A 21,889-nucleotide genomic window follows, 5' to 3' on the forward strand; every position below is an offset into this window, starting at 1 on the left:
GGGTCTATGCCGTCTATTTTTCTTCGAATTTCAACTACCAGGGGATAATTATCTTGCATACCAATTTGCATAAGAAAAACCAAGGAGTGATGAGTATTCAAGTACGTATGTGACATTTCTTGGCTGTTGGGGAGAACTATTCCATTTTAAATAATTGTCAATAGCTTTTAAAACAGTTAACCGAAGGATGATTTTCATTGAGTATATTTGTAGTCTGTTGTTGCCTATGGGACGGGGTTGCCTGCAAAACGTGGATGTAAAGAACAAAAAAGGGGAAAACGAAGATAATTTAGAATCAATATAATTAACAAAAAAAGATGACAGGACAAGAACCATTTTCTTCCGACACAAACTGTACATGATAATCTAGGTACATAATAATAATAATATATATATATACTTATTATATTTTACTATTTAACAAAATGGCGAGAATTGGCATGATAGGTTCCACGTGACTAAATTCAGAAACCCGGATATTCTTCAACGAATATTAATATAAACAAACTGTTCTACTTTCACTTTAGTATTAAGTGTCATTCGATCTTCATTTATACTCTACATGCATACGTGTATATGTTTTAATATAATCATTACACTGTTGTTAGGACTTAACTTCTCGCCAAAACAGCACTAATAAAATTAAGTCGACTTGGCACTTTAGCAAACACTGTTGCTGATTTGTCCACTCTCTCACTCCATAAATGAACGATGAGTTACGAATGGGGATTTCAATGAATACATGAACTCTAACATCCGAATGATAAATACTTATTTGGTGAGATCTGTTCTATCGTCAAGCGTCATTAAACACTTCCCCAACCAAATATTACAACTTCCGTATTTTTAGAAGCGGATGTGACGTCAGCAGGGAACACACAGCACACTTCCGCTACTTTCATCCCTGTGGAAGTTTTTATATTAAATGTCATTGATTGGTTGAAATTATATTCAAGGACCTAATCCTTCAAGTCCGCATAAACTATTTCCATCCGCGTTTTCATCTTCGCCGTCAGAGGGCGCGTCTTCCATATCTTCTGCCTGTTCCTGCTTCTTTTTAGCGGTGGCCATTTCTGCTGCGTGACGTTTTCGCCATTTTGTTCTTCTGTTTTGAAACCAGACCTGTAAATAGACAAAAGGGATATTTTAAAATATATGATTGTTAACACCGCCTTCAAATTCATCAACATACGAGTTCGGTTCAGTTACCCGCCATATCTGAGACTGACAAATATCATTTTCCTACACCCATCTTCATTTTTCCGGATGGTGCAGATGAACCTCAGTTCATTTATTTCCCTATTTCCCAGGGATTCTGGTTGAATTCTAGCAGTAAATCTTGCATAAGATTAAATAAATTCAAATAAAGAGTAGGCCCACGTGTGTAGTTAGGACTTGGAAGAATGCAAATCCTTAGGCAGCATGTAATATATGGGATTGCAAAAAATGCGCACAGGCACGGCCAAAATTGTGATGCAGCGTGTGTTAAAGAACGTAATATTATGTTATGCATGCTGAAGAGGTAGACCCAAGTTTAAAGTCATAAATAAGTTTATGTCGAGATACAGTCCGTGTTATCTTCTATTCCCATCCAGTTAGAGACCTAAATATCATAACTTGCTGTTTGTTTAGTAATTTACCATCTTGTACACACATTCATCGAATACATGACGTGAACGATACACGTGATGTGCTTGTCATCATGTTTCCCGCCATCTTGGGTGTTCTCTTTTTAGACTTTTAGTATCATTCCATTCCGCTACCGATTGCGCAAAAACCAAACTCAGGCGTTGAAAATACATTATTGTAGTCCTGATTAACATGTCTTTAATGTTTAACAGTGTGTGTGAAATGAGTAGTTATTAAGTCGGTAATCGAAACACTTGTACTTAGTGACGAATAATAGGTCTAGAAGATTTTACTCACTCTAAACGATTAACAATTGCCTCTGATAGAAAAATAGATGTTAACTAGTTACAGTTTTTATAGGATATCGTTAAAGCACTATGCAGTTTCAACGTACACCATCGGTCGTTTTTTTTATCAGATGCGTGGATAACCATCCGTAGCAAATAGGTGTTGAAAGACGTCAAAATGTTGAATAAGAAATATATATCTAGGCTCAAGTTAAATCTGAAATAGTTTACAGAAGTCCCACGATTTACAAACTTCATACGAAAGTTTCGCTGTCTGTCTACAATTAGCTCCGCTTGAGGAACAGACACGAAGCTGATTGACCGACATTTTGCTTCCTAAATCGACGATTTTAGCCGAAAACACTAAGTATGTATACTTCGAAAATTTTGAGAAGTATTTATTCTGCTTCCATTTAATAAAATCGAAAATGTTTATTTAGTCTTTGTGTGTGTTAAAAAAGTAAAACGGATTAGAACCACATTACAAAATGGTTGCACATTTTTAAATATGGCGGCTATTTTGGTAAGAGATCTATTCTGAAAGTAAATAGTTTGCGTTGAGCAAAATGTACAAACTATCCCATACGATACTTCTCTATTAAAACAATAAACGATCTACCACCCAATGGTAGAATAATTGAGGCGCTAAGCGTATTTCAATGGGTGTTTAAAAAACAATAAAAACGAAAGTAGAATTTGTATGTCTTTCAAGTGGCATTAACCCCCTAACGACGAGTTATATCTCGGAGTTTTAACCCCTCGCAAATATTTATAGTTTTAAAACTTAACAACAGGTAGCACTCTTTAAATCTATTTTAATTACTATAGAAAATGGCTTATATTCCCCTAAATAAAACCTAGGACTAATTTTATTTCATAATTTCTCTTTAAGGAGACAATTGGCCTGTTTATTATCCCTAAGCGTGCGCAGAGTGCAATAAACACATTATTATCTGTCGCCATGATTGAAATTAAATAGATCCTTAAGGCCGAACAAGTGCCTCACAATAAGTTAATAATTTTTAAGTGCTCTAACCGTGAATTGAAATAAAGGAGGCCAAATAAATGATGAGGAATAAATACTCAAGAGCTGCACCTTGAGAAAACGTCAAATTATTACGTGGATTGTACTAAATTTATCGTAATAAAAATAAGCTGTTAACAGAATCAAAATAATCCCTACATATTTATTTCAATACGCAACCGGATATGACGTCATATTCAATAGTATAGGTAACTATGATCAACTACGAGTTGGTGCTAAATGATAAGGCCAGCTCAATTTTTCGTCATAGCTCACGAGATGTAAACAGAACTAGGGCTAATCCCAACCCTCTCCCTAACCCTAGCCCCAATGCTTACCCTAACCCTAGCCAGCGATCTTGACAAAAATTGAGCTGGACTAATAACAAATAGATTAAGCCTATGTGAAGCTCGAGCGAAAATTGCACCCGCTTTATCACGGGTCAACTAAAAATACTGTTTGCTTCAGACAAATAATATACGATTTCGGCATTTCTTTAAAAATAGAAATATGTTTTATATCATGATGCGCCATGGCCATACTATTTGGATACAATGGGTGCAGTGTATAAATATTCATTATTACATTAGTATTTATGCAGTGTATAAATATTCATTATTATTTATTATTTGTGTGTATTAAGATATCTATTCACCTTAAAGGTTAAAATCGGTGTATTATTTAGTATTTAAGACCTCTGTTTTACATTAAAGGTTGAAGTCGGTGTGTTAAAGTATGAACAGATTATTAAACTATGAAATATTAATAGCATAGAGATACAAAGATGGCGCCTAGTAAACTATAAGACAATATAAAATATTAAATACTAAATTAAACTTTTGTGAATTCTTCAAACGAGAACTGTTATCAAATAGATTAACATATTTCTATGAGGAAGTTCTGGGTCCGCTGTCGACCAACTACTAATTGTATATTTGATTTTGTGTAATTTGCTTGGCTTTAGTATCGATGATATCCGCAGACTCTAATCTACAACAAATAACCCAAGTCTCCTTAAAGGATCAGGGAAGTTGTGCATCAAAGCCACATACCCTCACCCCCATTTTAGTTTTATTGAGAAATAGTTCAAAAATGAAATACCCTCATTTTAAAAAAAGTTCAAAAATCAAATACCCTCATTCCTCACCCTCATTTCATATTACATCAGGAAAACAGAATGGTTTCTTTAAAAATATACATGGTCAACAAACGTAAACTACACGATTCATCGGAATAAATATGTCGCTAAATCAGATAATCGCGAACCTATCAATAAAAATGTCGCTAAATTAGTGAATACCCACTTCGTTGACAGAAATTGCATATGGAAGTTTATAATAGTAGATTGCCTCACGTCGAGATGCTCGACAAACTCTCTAATCTAAGAATATGGCGGATGGAACTATGATGGCGACCCGTCTTCTTAACGGTTTGTTTACACTGCTAATCAAACCTAACAATATTTTATTGTCCTCTATTAAAACTATTGTAACGGCTATTCAGAAATTAATCTGGATATTGTTAGAACTATTCAGAAATTAATCGGGATATTTATTACTTTTAATCAGAAAAACAAACAAACTGAAGACAAATGAGTGACAGGACACATGGTATAAAGCACCATCGCTGAATAACCCCCAGAAACTATTTAAATATCTTTATCAAAAGACTGCAGTGATTTGTTGACAAATTAAGACCAGTTTCTTTCAAATTCTATACAATAACTTCCAGGGATATTATTTACTCAACGGCTTGGTCTTTAGTTTATTTTCTCTAAATTAATTTCATCTAACTGGAATAATATTCGTGTGAGAAAATCATATCAGATGGTCTGTCTATTCATCATTTGATTATTTGAATCAAAAAAACTGTCCACTTTTCTAAACTTTTGAATAAGCCTATAATGAATTAATACGGTTGCATTATCAATGATTTGTACTACTTCATACAACATTTAGATGTTGTTTTTTGGTTTTAATTAAAATAATATTCAAAATGAATTCCTCTTATAACATCATCATCCTAACCTTTGTAAATTGTTAATTGTTTCGTGTGTCTTTTGTTGTGCAGTATTCTGTGATTTTCCGTTGCCTTAAGAGATAAATTGTTGTACATTTACGGTTACAAATCTATTTAATCCTTATTTTGTGAACAGATAAATTTCGAGATCTAAAGCATTTGTTTTCTTTTACTCGCAGATATCCAAGAAATATATATTTAAAATTTAGAAGTCCAAAAAACTAGAAAAATTTGTAGTATGTTGTATAAATCCAGTATCTATCTATTTATATACTAAACAGTTATTCTGGATACAAAATATTCTGATATTTAATTTAATTTACTGTATACATGCATATTAAATATGTATTTTTAGTTATTAAATGCTGTGACATATAATTTAATTCATAGTAGATATTATTGTGTATTTCTAGCTATACAATGTTGTAACATATAATTTAATTCATAGAAAATATCGAATGTGTATTTGTAGATAAAAATATATCATTTAATTTATAGTAAATCTTGATTGTATATTTCTAGCTATAACATATTCTGATATATTATTTAATTCATAATAGTTAGTTATTGTTTATTTCTAGATATAAGGTGTTCCAATATATCAGTTAATTCATAGTAAATATTCATTATGTATTTCTAGATATAGCGTGCTCTAATATATCAGTTAATTCATAGTAAATATTTATTGTATATTGCTAGATATAACATGAACTAATATAGTAAATATTTATTGTATAATTCTAGATATAACTTGTTCCAATATATCAGTTAATTCATAGTAAATATTTATTGTATATTGCTAGATATAGCTTATTCTAATATATCACTCAATTCACAAAATATATTTATTGTGTATTTCTAGTTTCAAAATGCTTTGATATCATACCACGCATGGTAGATATATAGATATTGATAGTATATTTCTAACTCTAACATATTCTAAAACATTAAGTTGGATTATATCATACCATGCATAGATATATATTGTATATTTCTAACTACAAAATTTTCTAAAATATTAAGTTGGATTACATTAACGAGAGAACCATATACTCGAGCCTGATGAGTATCTATATTTTGAATGTGGATAACTTTTACATATTCCTTTTATGACTGTTGTTTCTACAGTAAAACGTTTATTTTACATACATTTTATATCTTTAAAATATGTTTTCTTGTGTTATTCTTAGAAATAAGTTGTAGGGAATATTTATCTAATATTTCATAAAATTAACGAATGCTGGCTTTTATTATGTACGAGTGAGATGGAAGGTTTGTTGGGGTGGATGAGTAAAGGCACCAATAAAATGTTGTCTTTGTCTTTTTGTTTTAACCCATCTTCATTAGCCCAGTCGGAGCAGAACAGTAGGACGTTCAAACCCATTTGATTTGTGTTTTGACACTGCAGAATTTAGTTGTTATGTAAACTTTGGACTTCGAATTCAGAAGTCAAGTCCACGATTTAATCATGCTATTTTGAGATTAACAAAGTATATTTTTCAGTTCTAATGTAATGAAGGTTATCTTCTACTCAGTCGAGTCGGGGAATGGAATTCAAAACCATAGAACCCCCTTCGTTCGCTATGAGTAGAAAATATTGCCATGCAAGAGACAGGGTGTGCTTGTGCTTGCTCTTTCTTGTTAGTCAATGAACTACATATTTATATAATCTGCCGAATAACATCTTTGTATAACTACGCATTTACATCATAAAACATGTCGGCGTAATCATGCGCAATGCAGGATATGTTCCATGTGAAACTCAGTTTGAGTCTTGAACAAACAGCGTAAAAAGAGGCCTTAACTTCGGTTTGATTCTCATATAAGTAGAATAAACTAGATATGTGTCTTGGTATCGTTAATGAAATGATTTACTGCGGCTAATAACTCACATTAAAAACAATATTCATACGCCATAAAACACCGTTAGAAATTATATCAATATTTTCATGGCGGATTCAGAGTGTTGTTTATTAGCTTCGCGGCATCATTATATTCATTAAAAACTAACTTCGTTCCTGGATCTACCGCAAATAGAGACAAAAACATAGATTTCATTTGTATACACAGAAATAACAGCCACAAAAACTCACTTATTTATCTAACATTCCCACCATTTGTTAAACTCATTTCGAGCTCGAGCTGTATTTATTTAATGGCGAGATAACTCTCACTCACATGTATTAGACGGCCATAATAAGATCTCAAGCGAATCGCTGTATGCGCAAACTTTTTTCTTTTTTTTAAATTGTTTATTTTACTCCCGTATCTTCTCAAAAACCGACCAACCGCAATTCATTAAATCAAAGGGCGCGGTTGTTACTGGCAACATTAAAGACATGATTTTTACGAAGTCAATAAAAAAGAATCAACAAGTTCTACTTCGTAATGTTCTTAATCCTGAGTCGTATTAACATCTCGACTAAAAGGCCTGTATTAAAGGGCATAAAAACTACAAATATATTCAAAGATGGCTATTGAGATAAAATATACTTCGAAGGATTTAATAAACAATCAGCTTTTTGGCATCTTAAAAGTAAACCTTGCATAAAATGATTTCCATTTACATATTAAATGTCGATCCAGTTCGTTCAAAAGAACACCATTTCATTTAACTTTAGATTTGAGATGAGTGTTGCTTTTTATCCATTCATAACCTCGTACTGATTGGCATTTCTTCATTCAAAATAGTTACAGACTTCAGAATAAAGGGACAATCAAACCTCTAATGTCAAGGTCATCTTAAAAAAAATGGATATGACGATCTACGCCTTTAATTAAATTTTAAATGATCAATTTGAGAGCATTTTAGTCGTGAAAAACTTGATCTTATCCGCAAAGGGCAAATAATCAACATCTTTAGTCCAAAGTCCAAAATTTAACGTCGATATCATTGAAATCCGGTGTTAACTACGTTTCGTAATCCGTAATTCCGTTTGTGTTATATTTTATGTTATTAGTACGTTTACTTATGGCTTACCCGAAGACTACATAGAGGGGAGGGGCGGGGGTAATATGTTGCGTAAATAATCGGCACCGTTAATGACGTATGAATGGGTTACCTATAGACCAGAAATATTAAATTTGCACCACATAATTTTCTCTATACCCGACACCAAGCGAATGTTTGTTGTCTAGGGGTGGTCTGAATATCGTGAGTAGGAATGCTGGAATGATGAGAATATGATTAGAAACGGTAGAATGAAAATACAACACACCAATAACTGCTGAAATAACACTCATATATAACACAAACTCCTTGTCAACCTGGAGAATACCGTAAACATTCTAAATAATACTCGTATATAACCTAAACTCCTTTGTCAACCGGAAGAATACCGTAAACACTCGTATATAACCTAAACTCCTTGTCAACCTGCATAATACCGTAAACACTCTAGATAATACTCATATATAACCTAAACTCTCTGTCAACCTGGAGAATACCTACCGTAAACACTCGTATATAACCTAAACTCCTTGTCAACCTGCATAATACCGTAAACACTCTAAATAACATTCGCATATAACCCAAACTCCTTGTCAACCTGGAGAATACCGTAAACACTCTAAATGACACTCGTATATAACGCAAACTCCTCTTATCAATCTAGAGAATACCGTAAACACTCTAATTGACACTCGTTAATATATTTTACCTTTGTCAATCTAGAATATACCGTAAACATTCTAAATATTGTAAATAATCATAATATTACACCCCGTACGTCTACTACAGGTCTATTTCCGAAAAGGGAGGTTTGATTACAAAGTATTTTGCCCGAAAAACCGGTGCCGAATATCCATGATTTTTGGAACCCTCCTTCAATGATATTTACTGAAGCCAGGTTTTTCGCTAGATTTTCTTATAAATTTTACAGTTACTCCATTTTGTGAAGATGGTGTCACAGTTGCCCAGAATATTCTTAAATTTCTGAACATTCACACAATGATATTTACAGAAGTTAGCTTTTAAGCGTTTATTACAATATTTACGATTACATGTAGAATCAAGATTGGCTTACAGTAGCCAAGAATATCATAAAGCGTTTTATTACAATTAATAGCAGAAGCAAGATGGAGTCACACTAGCCCCGAATATCCATAATTTTCGGAACCTTCACTCAATCACATTTAGCTTTTTAGGTTTTATTACAGTCATTACGGTTACTATTAGAATCAATATGACGTCACATGTTGGTTACATTAAGATTATAAATCAAATCTTTACCATGCTTTAACAGAAAACTAAAACAAACACACGGGAATAAAACGAAACGAAAAAGGGAATATAAATCTCTGATTTTGTCACCTCGTAAAATGTTTCTACTCTACAGAGACAATATGACCAAGAAATTTTACACTATTTGAGATTAAAATCAAAAGAGAAAGTTCAAACGTCCGTTAAAATCTTAAATATTTTCTAAAAACTTAAACGAAGAAATCATTTAGAGAAATATTCGAGTTTTTTTAATCAAAATATTTTTACTGAACCATGAACGTCGATGGGGTTAATTCTGAATATACAACGTTTCTGTCAGAAGATTTTTTTTAAAATTCTAATCTTAAATAGTTAGTGTATTTATGTTAAGATATAATATTTGAAGTAATATAACATATAATAATAAGACCAGAAGAAACGTTAAAATAAACATCTTGTTAATTACTATAACGCTGTAACGAATACTAGGAGAAAAAACCCCACATGTCGGGTCAAAAGGGGGTGGGGGGAAGTTTTTATCCTCCTCCCAGTATAAAAAGGACCACACGGACGAGAGATGTAGATAGATGGTTTAAGAGTGATATGAGAGATATATGGACGATATAAACGATACATCATACACTATAGACGATATATGTTTATTCTAACGGGTAATTATCGCTGTATTTCTCATTACCGTGCTCAACATGTGAACTACGCGAGTCAACCAATAGAGTTATCAGGATCAACTGGAATGTGGCTGACAGTTAAAATAAATAAATAGAACTGTGTTAACTTGGAACGTAGCAGAGAGGGAGAGAGAGAGAGAGAGAGAGGGAGGGGAGAGAGAGAGAGAGAGAGAGAGAGAATGGGTTTTAACGTCCACTCGACACAAACTCGGTCATTTTGGGACTAACGCTTGTGCGTTGGGTTCTTTAGAAGTGGGAGGAAACCGGAGGACCCGGAGAAAAGCCACGAGGTTGAACAGCCGACCCTACTTCTTGTCACGTACAACCGGGGATTCGAAACCACGCCAGTTGACTCAATGACAGGCCTTATGATACAGCGCGCACGTGCTAACCATTCGGCCATCCAACCCCCCAGAGAGAGAGAGAGAGAGAGAGAGAGCGCGGGGGGGGGGGGGGGGTGAGGGGTGTGTGTGTGTGTGGGGGGCACAATCTTTAGAACTGTGTACAACTTGAAAAGAACACGTAGAAAATATACCGTGAGCAACCAGGCTAATAATGAAGATAGACATACGTCATGCAATGCACTAAAAGGGACACTTTGCCTTGGCAGCGGAACTACGACCCTGTTGATTTCGTTGATTTTGAGGCAGGTTTAACGTCAATTCGACACAAACTAGGTCATTTCGTGACTAACCCATGGTTCAATTTTATTTCAATAATACTATCAGAACCTTGAGCATCGATACCAATCTAAAGAAAGCTATGTATAATATTCACTCTAGGTGGTATCTTCACCCCATTATGGTGTTTGTGTTTGTGTATATAACCGTCATTAGTTCCTAGCTCACATTGTTCTACAAATATCTAAACACTATCATCCTGCTATAATACACCATATTGTGTCTCAAGTCACATTTCTTCTACATTCAAAGAACGTTAAATAATACAACAGAGAGAGAGAGAAAGAGAGAGAGAGAGAGGGAGAGAGAGAGAGAGACGTAAACGTCCATTCGATACAAACTAGGTCAGAGAGAAGGTAAGGAGGGTCATCTTGCATCTTGGGACTAACATATAGTTTAAGCATGAGATCGAACTATGCCGCTTGACTCAATGACAGACCTTATGATCTAAAACGCACGCTTTAGACCAAGGAAAACAACTGATAAAGAAAAACGGTGTAGGAAATACAGAACATAAAATACCAGAATTTTACAGTTATCACAGCCATCTTGGAAATGTAACGTCATTGTAGCCATTTTGAAATTGTGACGCCATATTATTAAATTCCGTCAATCGCAATCGATGCGGAATTGTCCAAAGAACAAGCCTGCGTCACAGCAGAAATATTAATAAGCTACTGGTTCAAAAATTAAATCCTATAGTTGAACGAATCACATTCTCATCAAAATAGGGACTAGTTTCGAACATTTCTATGAATTAGATAAAAATGGAAGAATGTAACACTCATGGACTATAATAAGTACTATGGGTCTATGTGATAGAAAAACTGATAGGTCCAAAGAGCGCTGACAGACCTAAAGGCCTCGCTAATGATGATGATGACGATGATGATATGAAGAAATGATATTTCAAGAAAAGAATGAGCCTTGGCAACAAATTATTGCGGTTAATTTCGAGTCTAACATACAGGACCAGACCTTTTCTCACAGCGGCTCGCAATTATTTCGGTACATAACATGTAATTGTCGGCAATATCATTTCGGTGGATGCGGACGTTAAATAAAGCTATTTCAAACACACACAATTAAAGGGAGTAGATAGGTCAATTATCATTTATAGACTCTAAATATTGTCGCCATCTTAGAAATCATAAAGATAAGCATCATAGCCGATTTCAAGATGATGGCCACAAAAAATAAAGATTTCCAAGGAGCTATTCACGTCATCGATTTTGTTCTCTCCACTAAACTATGAGTTAATTCAATTACGAGTTTAAAACAAACTTCTACAATCAAAGCCAGATAAATTATATTACAAGCAACCCTGAAGGTGATCCAAGCACGTGGCGTCCAGATTAAAAAGCCCGGGATCCTTTCAGCGCGAGCCAGCCACGAGACGATTTTGACAGCTGAGTAGAATGCACGAGCGCGCCAACCGTTTGCTCATGTCAGTTCTAGCCAATGTGGCATGAAAAGACGCGGAAAAATTGACGAAATTAAATTTTATGACCAAGAAAATGAAATTAATATGAAAGCGGTATAAAATTTCATTAACAAGATTCGGATTCGGTGAGAAAACAAGCGATGAAGCGATGATCGTTCTGGCTCGTCAACAGTTACAGCTTAATACTGACAACGAGGTGGTCTGTAGGGAAATACTTCTTACGCTTCATTGGGCAGTGTTCAGTAAGCAGTCGAGCGTTTTTATATGAATTTCCAGATTGTCCAACCATTCTTCACCAATATTTAACCCGAAAACTTGTAACATTGACATAACAAAAAACGCGATAGTAGTTTTGATTTACTGCTATGAAAATATCAGAGAGATGATGAAATGAATTGGTGATATATTGTCAAAATGAAACCAGAAGAAACAGCGGAAATGAAATGGTGTTTAACGTCCTACTGTTCTGTACCAACTGGGCTATTGAAGACGAACGGTCCTACAAATCACCGACATGAGGGTTTTTGTTTTGATATTAGAGCTTACAGTATTGCAAAAAGTGACCCAGAGAGAGAGAGAGAGAGAGAGAGAGTGAGAGAGAGAGATGGGTTTAACGTCCACTCCACACAAACTATGTCATTTTGGGACTAACATATGGTTCAATTTTATATCAATAATTCGCTTGAGCATAGGGGTCTTTAGCAGTGGGATGAAACCAGAGGACCCGGAGAAAACCCACCAGGTTAGACAGGCGACCCTATTCCATGTCACGTACAACCGGGGAAAATGTGACCTACAAGGAAAGATATGTACATATGATTTAAATGATTTCATACAAACTGTTGATGATTAGAATATTAAGATATCTTTCTTTATCGGTCACTTTTTGCAATACCCCCTGACCACTCCCCATACCATCCATAAAAACAACAAGATAAGCCCCCGTTCTTGTCGGGTTCAGCTCGGTGATTAGCAGCACCCACGAAGGGCAACGGGGTATACACCATGCAGTTCTGGTAGAGTCTGATTCCCTTAGCAATCGACTACCCCTACCGTGCCCCCTACCCCGCCAGCCCCCTAGACAATCCCCCACACACATTTCCTCAATTAGGATAAGAATATTGAGTTTTAAATACATGAAATATTTCTTTTTTAAAAAAAAAAATGAAATGAATAACAGGTGCGTTGAGTTTAAGAATATCACAACAAAAGACTCAAAACGAACTTATTCGAAGGTTACCGGATGTGGGAAAACAATATGAATGATCTCGTTAATAAAGATGATAAGTGGCGACACCTACCGGGTAGAACAAACTAATGAATGGTGAGGGATTTAGAAGGGTAATAAAATGATATAAGTTCTTAATGACTGGGAATCACGTTTCATTAGGTCAATATGGACAACTGTCATCTACTTAACCTTAATGTTATAACAAGGTGCGACTTTTCACACTCTAAACCCCTTTCATCTCGCCGCCAATACAGGTAAAAACAGGGTGCGGCTTATACAAAATACATAAAAACATATATAGTATTTATTCTAACCATTCACAGAAATCAAGGTGTATCCTTTTTATCGTGATTAGGTGATATTTTATAGACTTCTAATATTATATTAATTTGAATAAAATATTTCTTAATCCGGTTAATTTACTGTTTACGTGTGTAGATTAAGTTTTTTTTCTTAAAAGATTGAGTAAAATGACGAATGTTTCTGAATGGCGATATAAAGGATATATTTTACATTCACAGTTGAATAACCAACTCGATATAAGGGTCATGGAAAGATGTGACCTTCGATGTTTGTACAAGAAAACCGCATTCATCATCAGATGTTATAACATCCCTATACGGATTAACTGATTCAATAATAAACTTTTGAAAGAAATATACCCAGTTCAATACGAGTTTATTAAACTTGCCATTTAATAAAATTTTGATAGAATATTATTTATTGCCAAATTTTGTTTATTCAAAAATTTATTTTCATAATAACATAAATTGAATTCGCATTAAGATTCATAAAACTCGAGGTTGAATCAGAAATACGAGAAAAAAATATCGAAAATAAAAATCTATTAAAAAAATAAAATATAGTTACTTTGTATTCAATAGCTTTCTAAAAATTATTAAATTTAAAACTAACTTTTTTTATATTCATTCAAAATCCATTTTATTAAAATGAATTGAATCTGGAATTTATAAAACTAAAAATATTTGTATGATGAGTGAGTGGTTATTTAACTATGTCTTAAGGGTTGCCTGTCAGGGGTGGAAATATAGGTCCCTCTAGGGTTATCTGTACTATATACAATGTGGTTTTAATTTAAAACGTGTTTCATCGTTCCATAGCTCCAAGAAAAAAAGAAATGAATACATTGCTATATACACAAGTTACAATTTATTAAATCGCCTTCAAATTATCCTTTCAGAAGTCTGTATATATTGCTACAAGCGGCCTACATTTCAGATCTTAGCTTACTCCACATTTACGAATATCAAAAACGAACTAATCGATCACAATGCGGGGATTGTGAGCCATTTGAAAGCAAGTTGTTCTTGACAATTCCCCGTTATTTCTTTGTAATCAGATTCAAATTAAATACCGTGTTAGCGGTCCCAAAGAGTCAATTTCTATTTCATTCCTATACTTGTATCCAGCGATTTTACCATTTTTCTTTTTTTTAATTGGGATATTTGTCAAGTACTAAACTGCTGTGATTGAATCTGGCCGAGTTCGTCCAATGCATGTTCGTCTATTTATGAATTTAAGACCACTATACATATAGTCGGTTCCAGGGATAAGCCATCCGCGAGAATAATCCCATTGAGATTTTCAGAACAAGTCAAAATACGAATCTTTCGTTAGAATGTTACGTTCAGATTTCAAACTTCCCGCGATATTAAAACGAAATACAAATTTGTCATTTAATAACTAAAAGCAAACAAATCGCACAAGCTGCAGTCAGTTTCAGGGATATGCTGTTTTGAGCATCTTCAGAAAACAGTCAAAATACGAATCATCCGGGAAGAAATCCTGATCTGATTTCAGCCTTCCTACGAGATTACAACGACTGCAAGGTGTATAGTATTATCAACTAAAAGACAATCCCCCTTCAAAGTAACCCAGTAACGAGATTAATTTTGATGAATGAAGGATGAAAGGTACATATAGGCGTGGAGTCCCATCGAAACAATCTGCTTCTTAAAACATCTTATAAAACGCTGTAGAAAGGGAGAAAAAAGAAATCTCATTGCTAAAAACCTAAAAAAAAATCTCTTCTATGTGAAGTGTGCGAGCTATAAAATACAATACAATGATGATCTTTTTAATAGTTACAGTATGATGTTAGAATTCTCTTGTCTATAGCCAAGGCGAGGCGAGTGTTTATTTATCGACGAATTGCTTCTAAGACCATCTCAAATAGCCTGGCTGTTAAACTCCCATTAGCAACCTTTCACATAATGACAACCAGTCGCTTAAAGGAAATTGAGCCAAGTTGGAACTCATCATCCGGACTTTTCAAAGACTTTCAGAACGATTCCAGATTCTCACAGACATACATTATGCTAGCTATTACATTCGCCACAATATACAGACAATTCTATACCAATCTAGACTAGGTTTTGATGGCAAGTTTTGTTAAATAAATTATGATCTATGGTCGTGTTGTATATGTTCTAAGGTTGTTATACGACACCAAACATAATTATATACTAATAATAACATATAAACAATAATATCCTACATATATTTCATCCTATATCTACCATTCTCCCTCTTTCTTCTATTTTGTTTATTTCGTTAAAAACAAATGTAAACATTACACTCTGATTTCGCCTTGTAAACCGCAGTTTTATAATTGATACGGTTATAATATCCTACATATATTTCATCCTATATCTACTATTCCCTCCTTTCTCCTATTTTGTTTATTTCGTTAAAAACAAATGTAAACATTACACCCTGATCTCGCCTTGTAAACCGCAGTTTTATAATTGATACTGTTGTAATTTTAGCAGTTATATTATCCTACATATATTTCATCCAATATCTACTATTCCCCCCTTTCTTATATTTTGTTTATTTCGTTAAAAACAAATGTAAACATTATATTCTGATCTCGCCTTGTAAACCGCCATTTTATAATTGATACATTTTGGCATTTCATTCCGGTCATACTCTCACACTTTTATTAATGATTCTATATCTACCATTTTCCTAACGCCATTCTATTTCTTCCTTCATTATTAAAATCAATGGCGTTTCACCTTTTAAGCCATGAAAATTTTAATTTATACGTTTGTAATTTAAGATTTCACTCTTATTTATGATCCTATATCCACCATTTGCCTCACTCACGCCATTCCTCTTTCTTATCCGTTTGTTTATTTCGTATAACGCGAATGTAAACTAACTTCGAACTCAATTCGTCTCATCTTTTAAATCGTGATTTTATAATTCATACGTCCCCCCGGTTGCCTCTACTGCTAAAGCCCCATACGCAAGCGAATTATTGAAATAATAATATGTTAGTCCCGAAATGACCTGCCCCCCCCTCTCTCTCTCTCTAAAGCGTTTGAAAAACCCATCTTAAATTAGTTTTCTCAAATAAGATTGGTATAAGTCATTTGATTATTTCAAATATTATTATCTAATTGTGGAAAATATATCAAAAACCCAACATTATTTATCGCGTCAATATCAGAAACTCCGCATTATTTATGGAATCATTATTATTTGTATTAGGTATTAAAATGTAACTCTGGTTGCAAGTATAATAATCTCTTGTGGTTTTCATTCATTCATTCATTCAAGAATAAATAAATATGAGAAAACTTAAAGATTCAACTAAAACAAATTATTTAAAGGGTAAACATGAATTACCCCCCCCCCCCAAAAAAAAAAAAAAAAAACAAAACAAAAACAACCCTTAACCTAATATTTAGCTAATATCAAATGACATATCTTTTTAATTTTAATAGGCTTATATTTAAATATTTAAAAATAAAACGATATTGTCCTAAAGCCTATAGTTTGATAACGCCGAGAACACTGCGCTAGACGACTAGTTCGTTTCGCCGTCTTTTGTGCTTCAAATTTTAATCTCGTCAAAGAATGAGACATCTATGGTAGTCGATTCCCGCCGGGTGTTCGCCGTCGGATGAAAAAATATGTTAAAATAAAAATAATCTATCCTTAGACTCTTTTACACGTCGTATTAAAGACAGAATGTGAGTATGGATGTGTGAAAACTACCCTCTTTGTTGGCTGTTTAAGAAGGTGAATAAATTTGACAGTTGGGATTAATCATGATATATTAATTCTTTCGCGTGAATTCATTCTCGAATATCGTATTCTAATCATCAGTTCATCTCGCGCTACTACTCTATTCACTTGCTATTGTTAACCACCTTCCACTGACCACCTTTAATACCTCCTGACACAAATATCGGATTGTCCAATTGATTAAGAATAACGAAATACGAAATCATAATTTCCAACAAATTTCCTTTGAAAGAAACCTACTTTACATCGTTACTTACACGTCAAATAATTCACTAATAAATTTCGTAGTTTTTAATTCAAAATATTCATGGTGAATTTCTTCCAGTTATTCTGGTTTCAAGATTCTTAAAACATTTCGTTTTCCTGAAAGCATCCGGCGTGTGATTTACACGATTTTTTTATTCGTTTTTTCGAGTATGCAAGTCGTTTATCAGGATAATCATTTTAAACTTTTCTTTGTTCTTTTGTTGGTTCGGATAAGTAGATGATTCAAACAGAATTCTTCTCTAATCTTATTTCAAGTTTAAATAAATTTCTCGTTATAATTCAGCTAATGTCGAGGTTGTAAGCCAGCAATTTATTTCCTATTTCATTTTTATTCAGCAAAATCATTATCCATTCCGAACTAGCATATTAATCGCGTCAATTCCCAAGAAAATATTGACATCATTTAGCGAGTAAATTACATTTTTATGCTTCTTAGCTCCTTAGAAAATCTTAAAGAAAAACAAAACTTACTAACATACTTTGGCGACAAAACCGATCTCTTACAATCTGATTATAATACAGATCTATATTTAGTTTCGTTTCTTAATACTTTCGAATTATAAAAAACGAAACGAAATAGGATCTGTGTTTTAATCAGACCGTTCTTTTATATTTAAAGGAATTAAACGTCTTTGATTTAGACCCAAATAAAGACACAAAATGGGGTTTAACGTCCTACTTTTCTGTTCCGACTGGGCTAATGATCTGATGTATGTTTGCGATTAGCGATGGAACAAAAATCTTTTCGAAATCCGTTTATTTTTTTTACCTAGGTTTAGTTTCAACATTGGAACAACAAATCGGCTGTATCGCATCATTGACTCTATCTGAGAATCTAACATTTTAAATGTAGAAATATTCTCACCTCACAAAGCACATCGTGTTTACCCTAATCAAAAAGGTCTCGTAAGTTTTACCCTAATCAGAAAGGTCTGGATAAGTTTTACCCTAATCTAAGAGATCTGGTAAGTTTACCCTAATCAAGGAGGTCATCTAAGTTTTACCTAATCTAAATGGTCTGGAATTTTTAAATCACTAACAAAAAGTTGCTACTTTAACACAAAGACTGGACGTGGTTGTTTTTATAAAATATCGAAGCCTGGACATGGTTGGTTTTATAAATTAATAACATTACTGATACTTTAAGGATGGCACGCCATTTTACATCTGCTGGTAATACTTTTTAAAGGGCGTGTGACGTCCACATTGGGATTGGTCTACTCAAAATTAACCAAACCGCCCATAACGGACTACTTTTCTCATTTAAAGTGAGAGAGAGAAATGGGGTTTAACGTCCACTCGACACAAACTTGGTCATTTCGGGACTAACATATGGTTTTTAATTTTATTTCAATAATTCGCTTGCGCGTAGGGTTCTTCTCATTTAAAATACACAAACAAAGTCATATCGTATTATACTGTTCTTTTCAAAACTATTGAAATTCTAATATATTATAACAGTCTACGTCACAGGTGACACTTTTACAAAATCGATATACATCCATATTTGTTATCCCATCCACACTGGGGAAGTCTCCTCAATTTTAACCATAGCATTTCCTCTTTAGTCACGGTTTTGGACGGACTGTACGTTTCCCATTAAACATATACATCGTATATATTATACTTTTAAAAAATAAAGAGCTTTTAATATATTATAACAATTGACGTCATAGTTTTACGCACTCCATGTAAGATGATCATCTTGTCCAAAAATGAAGTCGTTTAACCGAGTGGGGTTTAAATTTGGGTCCATAAAATACGATAAACTATGGCCAGAATATGATATTATTATAGTACATGTAAACTACGCCAGAATATTATATTATACACAAACATAAAGACAGTCTGATTTTTATGAAGTTGGAGATAAATGAGACTCACCATGGGGTGTTTCCCACTCAATTAAAGACAAATACTCTTGAAAGAATATCGAACAATAGCGCGAGAACTTTCGGTAATTTAGGGAGCAGTTATTGACCCGGAAGAAGGTGAATATTTGGCCCCTTGGAGAGAAATAACGCCGTGTTTAAATTCAATATATGCTCCCCTGCTGGTGTTTTCGAGTTATTTTTTTTGATACATTTGACTCTTGAGTGGGTAATCTGTATCAAGATTTGTCTTCTTTCAAATTCGGGATAATATGACTGAAGATTCGTTTTGTTATCCGTCACATGTTTATGATAAATAACCGAATATCAAATGATAATATCCTCGCCTTATTATCTCCCACAAAATCATTCCCTATTCAAAATTTTTAAGATTAAAACCTTTTATTATATTAATATAAAAAACAAAATGGCCGACAATTAACTTTTGAATAAACCAATGAATTTTCATTCATGAAAGAAAATTGTTAGTCTATAAATATGAGAAGTACATTACAAAGCTCATAACTTTATTAACAGGCATCCAGTCAGAAAATTTGCATCATTAGGGCGACCTTGGTTGATTTTAAACATCAAAGAAATCTTGTTTTACGCCGCATGTATGATAAACTAATAAAATTAAAATTTCGACATAAACAAACGAGTGACTATACCTTCGATGTTCTGCACCGTTAACAGTGCACGTGGTGTATACGCATATTTAGTATAAATATACATATATAAACATTCTTTATAAACCATCCCAATCTTTCAAATATTATTCCATCGCATGCATGTGTGGTTATATGTACTTTGTAATATTTCATTCATTTAGTATATACACTCCCCTGTTCATTTGTATCAATAATATGTATATATACGAATTATGTAGAGACGGTTTACATAGGCTAATTCTATTTCCAGCAATAAAGGCTATATTATGCAAGATTTTCTCCAGATGAATTCGGGTATAAGCTGTATTAGAATATTATCAAGTATTGTGGAGCCAGCATCTCCAGTGACAACCAAATAAAATCATTTTTATTATTCATTAACCATCTCCAGTGACGACCAAATAAAATCATTTTTATTATTCTTTAACCGAATTAATTCTAAAAAGAAAGATATTCATTCTGCTCCTTATAAACTTGTGATACACAACTTGTTTCTTTTTAAAACTTGTCTATATAATTGCTCTACACATTTGTTACTGTACTTGCTTGAAAACGTTGAGAGAGAGAGAGAGAGAGAGAGAGAGAGAGGGAGGGTTTAACGTCCACTCGACACAAACCAGGCCACTTCGGGACTAACATATGGTTTAGTTTTATTTACATAATTCGCTTGCGCGTAGGGGTCTTTAGCAGTGGGAGGAAACCGGAGGACCCAGAGAAAACCCACGAGGTTGGACAGGCGACCCTACTCCTTGTCACGTACAACCGGGGATTCGAAACCACGCCAGTCGACTCAATGACAGGCACGCTAACCATTCAGCCCCCCCCCCCCTCAAGCGTTGAGAGAATGTCGCACAAATAACTTAAGTCATTGTTCTTCCATAAGTATGTGTTATAGTTTATTTTAAGACCCATAACCAGAATGTCATATTTAAACTCCGATCCTTCCAGAAACGAAATGACTAAACGGTAGATGGCTTACCTTGACTTGACTTTCTGACATGCCCAAAGCGTACGCTAATCTTGCTCGTTCCGGTCCAGCTAGGTATTTCGTCTGTTCAAAAGTTTTTTCCAGGGCGAAAATTTGTTGCCCAGAGAAGGTGGGTCTCGTGTGTTTCTTTTTACCATCTTTATCCACTACCATCGTACTCTGGTTGGCTGAAAAACGCGAACAGGAACCTGTCAAGAAAAGAAAAAGTAGGTTTTAATATGGGGATATCTAAATTCTACAACATCTGAGCAACAAAACGAAACGAAATGATTTGAATTAACCAAATTATATATACGTGTATTTAATCACCATCACCGCCTCTATGACAAAAAATAAATAAATAAATATTGAAATCCAAAACATCTTCATTCATAATGCACTATATTCGTTAATACTAAGAATCAGTATTTAAAATTCGCGAAATATTTGTGTTAACAACCAAAACCACTGCTTAAAAGAGAAAATTGACAATTCGTTTTCTCGTGTCATTGCTAATCATTGTTATTCATAATTCGATATATTCGTTGAGAGGAAAATTACCAAAATCCATTAATATGTGCTTGTGTCATTGCTAAATATAGGTATACACAATTCGCTATATAATAAAACATTTATTAATATTAAATGGTTTTCTAAACATCGGTATTCACAAAAAATTAATATTAAATGGTTTTCTACACATCGGTGTTCACAAAACATTAATATTAAATGGTTTTCTAAACATCGGTATTCACAAAACATTAATATTAAATGGTTTTCTAAACATCGGTGTTCTCAAATGGTTTTCTACACATCGGTGTTCACAAAACATTAATATTAAATGGTTTTC

General features: G+C 33.7%; 1 protein-coding gene across 2 annotated transcripts in view; it reads right to left on the minus strand.

Annotated features, from left to right (window-relative positions):
* Positions 1 to 284: 284 nt before the first annotated feature.
* Positions 285 to 21,889, minus strand: part of LOC126816217 (homeobox protein Nkx-6.2) — a 31,444-nt gene continuing 9,839 nt past the window's right edge. For both annotated transcript variants that reach the window (XM_050542517.2, XM_050542516.2), the window contains exons 2-3: positions 21,052 to 21,248; positions 285 to 1,122 (exon numbers count right to left, since the gene is read on the minus strand). In XM_050542517.2, the coding sequence (XP_050398474.1) occupies positions 952 to 1,122; positions 21,052 to 21,248 (368 nt within the window). In that variant the 3' untranslated portion in view covers positions 285 to 951. The remainder of the gene's footprint in view (positions 1,123 to 21,051; positions 21,249 to 21,889) is intronic.

Source organism: Patella vulgata, chromosome 3 (assembly GCF_932274485.2).
Source record: "Patella vulgata chromosome 3, xgPatVulg1.2, whole genome shotgun sequence".
NCBI lineage: Eukaryota > Metazoa > Mollusca > Gastropoda > Patellidae > Patella > Patella vulgata.